The 10,720-nt window shown below is 62.0% G+C and overlaps 2 protein-coding genes across 2 annotated transcripts; one reads left to right on the top strand and one right to left on the bottom strand.

Moving 5' to 3' along the window:
• Nucleotides 1-885: 885 nt before the first annotated feature.
• BTBD17 (BTB domain containing 17) lies at nucleotides 886-4,327 on the top strand. The gene is made up of 3 exons (XM_071573610.1): nucleotides 886-1,008; nucleotides 1,955-2,231; nucleotides 2,786-4,327. Exons 1-3 carry the CDS (start codon nucleotides 918-920, stop codon nucleotides 3,864-3,866), a joined length of 1,449 nt encoding a protein of 482 aa, XP_071429711.1. The 5' UTR covers nucleotides 886-917; the 3' UTR covers nucleotides 3,867-4,327.
• A 605-nt stretch (nucleotides 4,328-4,932) lies between these two features.
• Nucleotides 4,933-9,857, bottom strand: DNAI2 (dynein axonemal intermediate chain 2). Its single transcript, XM_071573647.1, has 12 exons — nucleotides 9,675-9,857; nucleotides 8,847-9,008; nucleotides 8,654-8,772; nucleotides 7,963-8,105; nucleotides 7,427-7,540; nucleotides 6,886-7,025; nucleotides 6,543-6,665; nucleotides 6,093-6,319; nucleotides 5,796-5,931; nucleotides 5,513-5,659; nucleotides 5,165-5,365; nucleotides 4,933-5,076 (listed from the first exon to the last, which is right to left on the bottom strand). The coding sequence occupies exons 1-12, from the start codon at nucleotides 9,855-9,857 to the stop codon at nucleotides 5,047-5,049; spliced, it is 1,725 nt and encodes a 574-aa protein (XP_071429748.1). The 3' UTR covers nucleotides 4,933-5,046.
• Between the last annotated feature and the right edge of the window lie 863 nt (nucleotides 9,858-10,720).

Here is a 10,720-nt window from a genome sequence, read left to right as displayed (position 1 = left end):
AAGAGGCACAGCCATCCCATGTTGTCACCTCTGGGTGCCGTGGGTACCAGCCCTGAGCCCACTAAGCTGGACGGAACACTCAGTAACTGGCAATGGTTCATATCCCCCATACAGCTCTGGCACTGCCAAGGTCACAGGGTCTCGCTGGTGGTGTCCCCAGGAGCTGGTCCAGGTGCTGACCTTGTGCAGGGTCTCTGGGCTGAGTGTGGTGCTGGGGGAGCCCTGGCAGTGAGGAAGGGGCTGCTGTGCCCATGTGAGCTGGGCTGCTCCCCACCCACTGGTACCACCAGGCCCGCAGCCAAAGTGGGATACTCACCTCTGGTAGCAGGGTGGGGGCACCCAGCCCCAGCCTATGGCACTGGGGCTTTAGGGGGACAAACGCCACCCCAGCCCCGTGGTGAAGCCCCTCAAGAGGCATTGGGGTGGGCCATCGGAGGCCTCCCAGGGTGAACGGGTGGCCTCTTGGCTGCAAAGGCTGGGAAAAGGGCAGGCGGTTCGTACCGGCAGCCCGGATGCCATGGTGATGGGCTGCTGCCGGCATGAATCCCCATGAGCCGGGGGAGCGGGAGGCCACCGAGCTGTGCCCTGAATGCAAAGACCCCGCTGCCCGCACAAAGGACCGCGGCCGCGCGTGGGGCTCTGACGCGGCGGTGGCAGGAGCAGGGGACACACGGCGACGTCCCCGTGCCGTGCCAGTGCCCCTCGGGGCGCCCCGTCACACCACCCCGGGGTGCGGGACTGGGGGTCGGGGTGGGATGAAGGGAGGCTGGAAGCGGTTCCCTTGGCAACGGCCGGTCCCAGTTTCCACCAATCGATGTGGCGGCGCGGGCTGGGAGGGCCGGGAGGGCGCGTGTCCTACATAAGGACCGGGCGGGCAGCGTGTGCCCCGCAGAGCCGGCAGATGCGCCTGCGACGCCATGGCCAGGCTGACGGGCGCCCGGCCCGTGGCCGCCCGGCGCTGGGGCTGCGCCGCCGCCTTCCTCCTCCTCCTCCTCACCGTGCAAGCCGGTAAGGGTGGCCGTGGCGGGGGGAGGCATGGAGTGACCCCGAGGAGTGATTCCTGCTGTGCGGCTCAGCCAGGGGTGATGGTGCCCATGGGCTGTCCAGCAGCCTCTGGGTGCCTGGGAGGGATGCAAGTGGCTCTTGGAGTCACTGTGCCTTATTGCCGTGCCCCTTGGAGCTGGGTTGTGCCCAGGGAAGGGCCAGTGCTGCTGGCAACAATGTCCAGCACTGTGGGGTATGGGGCTCCTGCTCCCCTTCCCCATCCCTGCTCAGCTGGACTTAAGCCTGTGCTGGGAAGGGTAATCCGCTGGCAAGATGGGATTTGAGAAGCAAGATGGATTTGAGGCAGATGGAGCCAAATTCCTCCTGGGGGAAGGATGCTCTGAGGAGCGGGTGGGAGTGGTGCCAGGAAGGGAGAAGAAGAAAGGGAGAAAGGTTCTCCATGACATTCCCAGGTCCCTTTCCAGCCCCTGATGGGATCCCAGCACAGGCCCACAGTGACACTAGGGCAGCCAGTGCCCCAGGCTGCTTGGACCTTGGGACCCCCATCCCTGGGTGTGGGACAGAGTGTGCCTGTCTCTCCATGCCCTGTGTATGCATCTGGGATGTGGAGGTTGTGGCAATGCCTGGGGCTCGCTGTGCCCACAGCAAGCACAGGGCAGACTGGGCTGTGAGCCAGAGCTGCCGGCACCCAGCCATTTCCCAGCACGTCCCGGCCTGGGACATGGTGGTCTCAGCCCTTCTGCTGCAGGAAGGCAGATTTTTGGCTCTCAAGGACACAAACGCCCTCAAGTCCCTTTGTCCTCCTGCTCCCCTTTGGCAACAGCAGCCCTTTGGCACTGGGGGAGCAGGGGGAGGAGGTGCACAGCCCCTGATAACCCCACACCGCCCCACAGCTGGGTCCCCTGGGCTGCCTGGGGTGCAGCACTGGGACAGTCCCATCTCCCTACAGCCCAAAAAGCCGACCTTAGCGGGGACACCACGGCTGCCACCATCAACCACTCGCTGACGCTGCTGCAGCGGCTGCAGGAGCTGCTGCAGAACGGGAACGGCAGCGACTCGGTGCTGCGGGTGCGCTCGGCCGCCTCCGACGAGGCCAAGGTGTTCCACACTCACCAGCTGCTGCTCAGCCTCCAGAGCGAGGTGTTCGAGAGCCTCCTGCGCAACCAGAGTGTCATCACCCTGCACGAGCCGCCCGAGACCGCCGCGCTCTTTGAGAAGTTCATCAGGTGCGTGGGGACCCCGTGGGATGCAAGGGAAGATGGGGCTTCCATGGGGACCCCATGGGATGGGGATGTCAGGGAAGATGTGGCTCCCCTGGGAACCCCATGAGATGAGGATGTTATGGGCATGCAGCTCTCCTGGGGACCACACGGACCCCATGGGAATGGTATGTCAAAAGGGATGCAGCCCAGGATGAAGGATTCTCCCTTGGGGCCCATGGAGATCCTGTGGAATAGGCATCCCTGGAGGAATGCAGCCAAAGAAGGCAGATGCTCCCCAGGGACTACATGGAATGCAGCCAAGGAAGGAGGATGTTCCCCTGGGCACCGTGGGCCGCTGTGGGATGGGGATACCCAGAGGGATGCATCCAAGGAGGGGAACGGTTCCCTGGGGATCCCACAGGATGCAGCCCGGGAGGGGAGATGCTGCTCTGGGGACCACGGGGACCCAAAGGGTGGGGGTACCCAGAGGGGTACAGCCCAGGATGGAGGCTGCTCCCCTGGGAACTGCACTGCTGGAGTTGGGGGTCCCCAGTGTCACCACCCACACTCTGCCCCAGGTACCTGTACTGCGGGGGGGTGTCCATCCTGCTGCACCAGGCCATCCCCCTACACCAACTGGCCAGCAAGTACCGGGTGTGGGGGTTGCAGCGCGGCGTGGCCGAGTACATGAGGAGCCACCTGGCCAGCGAGTCGAGCCAGGGCCACGTGGTGGGCTGGTACCACTATGCCGTGCGCGTTGGGGACACGGCACTGCAGGAGAGCTGCCTCCAGTTCCTGGCCTGGAACCTGTCGGCGGTGCTGGGCAGCGCCGAGTGGGGCTCGGTGAGCGTGGAGCTGCTGCTGCTGCTGCTGGAGCGCTCCGACCTGGTGCTGCACAGTGAGCTGGAGCTCTACACCGCCGTGGAGGGCTGGCTGAGCCGCCGGCAGCCCGAGGCGCCCGTGGCCGAGCGGGTGCTGCGCTCCATCCGCTACCCCATGATCGCGCCCAGCCAGCTGTTCCGGCTGCAGGTGCAATCGGCGGTGCTGGCGCGGCACCGCGGCGCGGTGCAGGACCTGCTCTTCCAGGCTTTCCAGTTCCACGCTGCCTCCCCACTCCACTTCGCCAAGTACTTCGATGTCAACTGCAGCATGTTCCTGCCCCGCAACTACCTCGCGCCCAGCTGGGGCTCCCAGTGGGTCATCACCAACCCGGCGCGGGATGACCGCAGCACCAGCTTCCAGACCCAGCTGGGCCCCAGCAGCCATGACGCCGGCAAGAGGGTGACCTGGAACGTGCTGTTCTCGCCGCGCTGGCTGCCCGTCAGCCTGCGCCCCGTCTACTCGGACTCGGTGTCGGGCGCCATCCAGCCCGTGCGCATCGAGGACGGGCGCCCGCGGCTCGTCATCACCCCGGCCATGAGCAGCCCTGACTTTGCCGGGGTCAGCTTCCAGAAGACGGTGCTGGTGGGCGTGCGGCAGCAGGGCCGGGTGCTGGTGAAACACGCCTACAGCTTCCACCAGAGCTCGGACGAGGCGCCCGATTTCCTGGTGCACGCCGACCTGCAGAAACGCACCTCCGAGTACCTCATCGACAACTCCCTACACCTCCACATCATCATCAAACCCGTCTACCACTCCCTCATCAAGGTGAAGAAGTAACCAGGGACAGCCGGGTCCTGCTGCCATGCCAGCCCCATGGGGACAACGCTGGGTCCTCCTGCTCTGCACTGCCCACCCCTCCCCCAGAGTCCCCCTGCCATGTCCCGTCCCCATCGCCGTCCTTGGGGATGGGGGATGCTGGGAACCCTCCAGCACTGGGCAGGAGGTGCAGCAGGCGAAACGTGCCACCTACGGGCACATCACAGACCCCAACGGGTGCAGGGATGGGGACAGGGACAGCCCATCCTTCCTGTGGTGCCACCCCTGCACCAGTGAGATCCCTCTGTGTGGGCAGCTGGGTCCAGCTCAGGGGAAAAATGGGAGCTGCCAGAGTTGTGGGTGAGGAGTCCATCTGTCTCTGCCAGTGGAGGAGGAATGGGGGGCACCATCCCTGCTGCTGGTGGCAGCTGCCCCATCTCTGTCTGGGCACCCCCATCCCCTTCCTAATAAATCAGAAAATAAGTGTGGGACATGTGGGCATCTTTGGGGTGACACTCTCTCCCAGTTCCCAGGGTTCTATCTGTGCGATGTCCCCATCACTGCACCAGCGCTGCCGGCAGCTCGTTAATGATTAATTAGCGGGGGTGAGGAGTCGGGGCGGCTGCCGGGCGGGCTGTGTTTACCCAGTGCTGATAAGCCAGCTGGGGGCTGCTCCCGCAGGGACAGTGGCGGGTGGGGGATACCGGGCTGTGCTCAGCAGCACCATCCAGCCGGGAGGGAGCCTGGAGGTGACCAGGACCCCTCTGCTGCCACCAGCCACCCTGCTGTGCCCTGTTCCATGGTGTTGGGACACCCTGAGCTGCCATGTGGACTCTCCACTGTGCTCAGCCACTGGTGTTGAGCCATGTCCTGGCTCGAGGAGGGGACAGGAGGAGCAGGAGGACATAACTTTCCCACCCTTTGCTCAACCCTGCTGTGCCAAAAGAGGAAATATGACGTGGAAAGCACTGGTTTATTCACCACAAAGAAAACCAGGATGCCAAGGGCCAGGGAGCAGCTGTGGGGTTAGGGGGCTGTGCAGGGCCCAGCCCATGGGGCCAAGAGCCCCATGAGTGCTGCCCAGCTCAGGGCCAGTGGCCTCATCCCTGCAGGAGCCATGGAGCAGCAGCTCTGGCATGGAGGGGAAAGGAAGGCGAAGCTGGAGCGCACTGACCTTGGCATCCTTCTCCTCCTCCTTTTCCTATTCCTGCACAGCTGCCTCCTCTTCATCCTGGAAGACAAAGGCTGACCCTGTCCCCTGTCCTTGGTGGGGTCTCTACTGGGGTGCCCAGTGTGCCCCTGTGCCCCACCCCTGGTACCTTTTCAGGCTCTGCGTCTCCCCTCCTCCGCTTCTCTGCCTGGATGATGGAGAAGAATTCCGTGCGGGTCTGCTTGAACACCTCCTGGGGATCCTCCTTCTCCTCTCGCCCCTTGGCTTGTGCCAGGAGCTGCTCCCGCACCTGCAGCTCCCGCTGTTTGTCCAGCAGGGCCTTCTCCCGCCGTGCCTCCCGCTCGAACATCTGTGGTGGGATTTGGGGCTGAGCAGGGTGGGGGCACAGGGGACCCTCTGTTGTGTCTGGGGACAGCTTGGGTCTGTGGGCAGAGCTCAGCGTGCGGGGCTGGTGCCGTGCCCCTGGTGAGGGGCTCGGCTGGGACCTGGCACACACCGTGGAGGCCAGGGACTTCTCATTCTTCCGGAGGGTGCAGAGCCCTGAGGAGATCTCCACGAGGGTGACAGTGCCTTGCTTGGTGCCACAGCCAATGATGCGCCCGTTGTCCTGCGGGCACAGGCTGAAGAGGGGCTCGTTGCTCACCTGGGGACAGGGGACATGTAGGTGGTGGCACTTGGCCCTGGAAATTGCGTAGGATGATCAGGCAGAGGCAAATTCACGTGGCTGCCAAACTCACTCCCCTCTCAGGGTGAGGGGCCCAGAGGTACTGGGGACCCACCTTGAGGCTGAGGGAAGGGTTCTTCTGGTGGAAAAGGAAGTCCCAGACGTCCAGGGTCCCATCTGACCTGGCAGTGAAGAACACGGCCGGCTTCACGGGGCTCCAGCACCCATCCAGCAGGTAGGGAACATGGCATCTGCCAGCAGAGCTGCACGTCAGCCACACTGGCACTGCTCTGCCTCGGCCACTGGCCTGTCCCACCACGCCAAGCTGCCCAGAGCCCGCTGTCACCTGCCCTGAACATGCTCTGCCACCCAGGGATGGCTTTTGGCCAAGGAAACACACCCTGACACCTACTTGGTCTCCATAATTGATGATGAATCCAGGATCTCCTCTGACCAGATCCGAGCAGTCCAGTCCCCGACTGACAGGAAGACTTTGGGGTAGAAGGGGCTCCTGGCCACGGCGTAAACAGCCCCAATGTGGCCCCTGAAAACATTGGCGATTTTCTCCGTGGGGGTCTTGGCATCGCGGTTGCAGTTGATGATACTGCCCTGCTCTGTGCCCACCAGGAACTTGGTGGGCTGAGGGTGAGAGCAGGAGAGAAGAGTTGTCAGCAGGATGGGGTAGTGAGGGGGTCCTACTGCAGCCAAAGCCCTGGGACACACCACCAGTGGGGGATTTAGGGACTGAAATGCCAGCAGGACCCTGTGTTTTGGGAGCACATCAAATTCCAGTTCTTCACAAATCTGGCCCTTGGGCTGTGCCCATGGTCAGGATGCAGACAGTGGGCACAGGGACACTGACCATGGAGAGTGAGAAGTTCAGGGAGATGGCACCCAGAGCATTCTTCAGCTGGTCTTCCCGGGTGATGTCCAAGATCAGCCTGTCGCTGGGCTGTGACAGCTTGCGGATGTCCCACCACAGGACCTGTGGGGGAGAGGCCATGGCAGGGGGCTGTGGGGGTTGCTCCTGCTCAGCTGGGGCTGCTGAAGGCCCTGGAGCCTGGCAGCTGCCCTGTGCCAGCCTGGGGGGCCTGGATCTCAGGGTGCTGAGGGGCAGCATGGGCAGAGGAAGCTCTTTTGGTTTCCCCCCGGGAGCACCTGGCACCCTCCCCTGTCCCAGCCCTTGCCTTGCTCCAGTCCCTCACCTGCCCATCGGTGGAGGCTGAGAAACACTCGGTGCCTGTTCTGGAGGGCAGCCAGCTTGCTCCGTACACGGGGTCCCTGTGGCTGAGCCCCATAGGGGTCACCTCCACGGTCAGCCCCCCTTTCCTGGTGTCCCAGTACACTGCAAGGAAAAGAAAAGCCCTTGCCCAGCTCCTTTCCTTGTAATGTGTTTCCCCCTTCCCATGTCAGAACAGGGAGCAAACCTCACCAGGTGCTTCCCACACACTTCCCATCCCCAGGAGATGATCCAGGGTGGTGGGAGAGATGGGAGCACAGCACCCCTCCTGGTCAGCCCCTGGATCCAGCCACCCATCCTTGCCATGGCTGCCCCGAATGCTGCAAAGGGCTCCCTGGCACTGTCCTCCCCTCCCTGGGTACCCACTCAGGTGAGCACACACCTGTCCACAGGCAAATTCCAAGCCCTGCTTCCGTGGCATAATCCCAAAGCCAGCACTAACTGATGCCCTTCTGTGAGTACAGCAGTGCTGGAGCCAGATTTGTGCTGAACCAATCCCACCTCACCTATTTGCCCGTTGTAGCAGCCTCCCAGCACGTGATGCCAGTCCTTGGGATTGTATTCCAGGGTCACCGCAGGGGATGAGAGCATGAGGGTGAGCTCTGGCTTGTAGGGGTTTCCTGCCAAGGAGGGATGAGTGAAGAGCAAAAAGAAGGGAAGGGAGCTGGCCTGGGGACAGACTCCTGGTACCCCCACCCCTCTTTGTTCTTTTCCCCCCAAAATACATCAGGTTTGAGTGAGGCTTGGACAGATCAGGGCAATTCTCACCCCAGGGTCCTGCTGCCTCTTTCTTCTTTCATAGGCCCAGGTGAACCACATCAAAACTAAAAACTCATATGAAGTGTGTGGCTCCGCTGCCCGTCGTGGTTCCGGAGCCATGGAGTGGGATTTTAGTGGTTATTTCCCAGCTCCCACTTCTCCCCATTTCTGCACTGCACGAACCTCCCCCTGCTGGCCCTCCCCGGGCGCTGCGGGGCCTCATCTGCTCTCTGAGACACAAAGTGCTTCCGTTATCGACCGGTGGGTTTTCCCTTCCCCTTACCCAGATCCCAGATGTAGGAATCAAAGCTCATGTCACTCCTCTTGTCCTGGAAGTCCAGGCTGCAATAAGCCACGGCCAGTTCCTTGCAGGCGTCAGGGTGCCAGGAGAGGTGCGTGGCCATCCTCCTGACCTCGTTTGGGTCCCTTGGGGTGACAGGTCATCCAAGAGAGGTGACTTTGCAAGCCCCTGGGATGAGTGTCTCCCAAAGGAAGTTGTGGGAATCACAGTTAAACTGATCTGCAGCCCTCAAGCCTTGAGTGCAGGAAATGATTCTCTGGAGGGTCAGGCAGGGGGAAGAAGGGTTGATGATTTAATCGTCTTTCCAGTTATACCTTTCTAAAAATCCAATTCTCTTACTAGATCTGACACCTAAAACAACCCAACAGCCCCTGATGCCGAAATTAACCTTTGAGGCACCAAAAAATAAGCAGGAAAATCCTAAAGCAGCGTCAGGAGATGCTCAGGGCTGAGTCTGACCCTGGTTCCCATTCCCAAATCACCCAGCAGGGGAGGGGAGGGGAGGGATGGAGTGATGGAGCAGGGGGGTTCTGCAAGTCTCTCCACCCACAAACTGATCCAGGACCATCCTAAAGCCATTGGAATAGCTCCTAAAGCATTTCCACCTTCTTTGAAGGTGGTTTGACCCCACTGTGGCTCTGGGGAGCCTGGCGAGCCCCCCTGGCTGTGCTACCTGAGGACACTGACGGTTTTGGCAGAGGGGATCTCCTCTTCCTCTTGCTCCTCATCCTCCTCAAAATATTCCTCGTAGATGTCAATGGCATTGTTCTGCCTGATGCAGTGCTCCATCAGCTGCGGGGACAGCACAGGGTGTGTCTCTGGGGGGGTCAGGGGGCTTTGTGGGGGGAGCAGGGGCAGGGCCTTACGGTGCCGAGGTGCAGGATGGCTCTGGTGTAGACGTCATCCCTCTCCACCTCCTCCCTGAAGCGGGTGGTCATGTCAGAGTTCCGGGGGTCGATGTGCTTGGGCCACCCGCCCTCCACGTGGTTCACCCCCTGGGATGTCACCTCAACCCGCTCCGTGTTCACCTGGGCAGGGGACACAGAGACATCAGACACCTGAGCCCAGAAGGTGCCAGGCGCACCTTGTCCCCTCGGAAAACCGCTCTCCACATGTTTGACATCCCAGGATGTCACCTCCATCCACTCCATGTTCACCTGGAAAGGGGGGACGTGAAGGGATTGGAGCAACCTGAGCCCAAAATGTGCCCAGCTTTGTTCCTTTGGGAGGGGAGAGCAGCCATTGGGATGGGGAGGGGACACATGGAGGAATCACAGCTCCTCAGCTCAGAAGGTGCCAGACACACCTTGACCGCTCAGCCAACTGCCCTCCACTTTTGACATCCTGGGATCTCACCTCCACCTCCTCAGGGGGATGAGAAATCAGAGCAACCTGTGCCCAAAATGTGCCTGATTTTGTCCCCCTGGGAGGGGAGAGCAGGTGTTGGGATGGGAGGAGGGACACAGAAGAATCTGTTGGGATGGGAGGAGAGACACAAGAATTGGGGCAACCTGATGCCAAAAGGTGCCCAACTTTGTCCCCGTGGGATGGGACAGTGGCTCTCGGGATGGGGAGCGGACACATGGAGGAATTGGAGCAACCTGAGCCCAAAAGCTGCCTGATGCCCCCCGTCCCTCGGAGTGGGGACAGCAGCTGCTGGGGTGGGGGACGGGGACAGCCCTGGTGTCCTGTACCTCGTGCACAGCCATGACAGGCCCATGCTGCAGGGCCACGGTCACGGGGTCCTGTGGGATGAACTCTGCGGCCAGGCTGGGGTCTGGTGGGATGTCCACGGTCACCTCCCCGGGCAGGTCCGAGAAGCTGCAGGGCCGCCCGAACTCGCTGCGCTTCCGAGTGTACTCCAGCTTGATCTCCATGGTGGGGCTTGGGAGGGAGGGAGAGCCCCCGGGGGGCTCAGGGAAGGAGAGAGGACCCTTAAAGAGAGGGAGGCCCCAAAAGGAAGAGGGGGCCCTCAGGGAAGGAGAGAGGACCCTGAAAGGGAGTGGAGACCTCAGGAAACACTCCAAAAAGGATGGTGAGGCTGAGGGATGGAGGGTCCCCAAAAAGAGACCCTAAAAGGAGTGGGAGTCTCAGGGATGGAGAGCTCCAAAAGGGAGTGGGGGGCCTTGAGGAGCCCTAAAAGGGAACAGAGGGATGGAGGGAGAGCCCTAAAACGGAGCAGGGGCCTTGGGGTGGAAAAGAAAGTTCCAAAAGAGAGTGGGAACCTCTGGGAGGACTCTGAGAGGCAGTCAGGTTGTGAGGGATGGAGAGATGGTGCTGGAGGAGAGTGGAAACCTCAGCGAGCCCCAGAAGAGATCTGGGGCCTTGGAAAGGTGCCAAAAGGGAACGGACAGCTCAGAAAACCCCAAACGTGAGCAGGGATGCCAGGGAGGGAGCCCCCTGAGAGGGCCTGGGGGCTTTGGGAAGACCCCAAAAAGGTAGCAGGAGCCTCAGGGAGCCCCAAAACTGAGCCGAGCCCCGGCTCGGAGGGATGCAAAGCCCTGGGTGACAGGGGACACCGTGGAGGCCCCGGTGGGGCCCGTCCCGGTACCGGCAGGGCCTCACTGGGGACGCGGCGCCGTTGCCAAGCAACGCCCTGGGCCACGTGACACAGGCACAGCATCACGTGACGCAGGCGGCACCCGCCCGTGTCACGTGACAGACGCCACGTTGGGAGGGTCCACTAAAGGATGCCCCGAAACGGATTCTCCCCCCCAAAAAAAACCCGCGAGGAGATAAA

This window comes from Pithys albifrons, chromosome 19, assembly GCF_047495875.1.
Source record: "Pithys albifrons albifrons isolate INPA30051 chromosome 19, PitAlb_v1, whole genome shotgun sequence".
NCBI lineage: Eukaryota > Metazoa > Chordata > Aves > Passeriformes > Thamnophilidae > Pithys > Pithys albifrons.
This window is presented reverse-complemented; position numbering and strand designations above follow the sequence as displayed.

Excerpts from the sequence above, each read along its gene's own strand:
- BTBD17 (XM_071573610.1), top strand. The coding sequence starts at position 918 with ATGGCCAGGCTGACGGGCGCCCGGCCCGTGGCCGCCCGGCGCTGGGGC. Across the intron at positions 1,009-1,954 it reads CCTCCTCACCGTGCAAGCCG|CCCAAAAAGCCGACCTTAGC; the intron begins GTAAGGGTGGCC and ends ATCTCCCTACAG. Across the intron at positions 2,232-2,785 it reads CTCTTTGAGAAGTTCATCAG|GTACCTGTACTGCGGGGGGG; the intron begins GTGCGTGGGGAC and ends ACTCTGCCCCAG.
- DNAI2 (XM_071573647.1), bottom strand. The coding sequence starts at position 9,857 with ATGGAGATCAAGCTGGAGTACACTCGGAAGCGCAGCGAGTTCGGGCGG. Across the intron at positions 5,932-6,092 it reads TCATCAATTATGGAGACCAA|ATGCCATGTTCCCTACCTGC; the intron begins GTAGGTGTCAGG and ends CTCTGCTGGCAG. Across the intron at positions 5,366-5,512 it reads AGAAGTCCCTGGCCTCCACG|ATGTTCGAGCGGGAGGCACG; the intron begins GTGTGTGCCAGG and ends ATCCCACCACAG.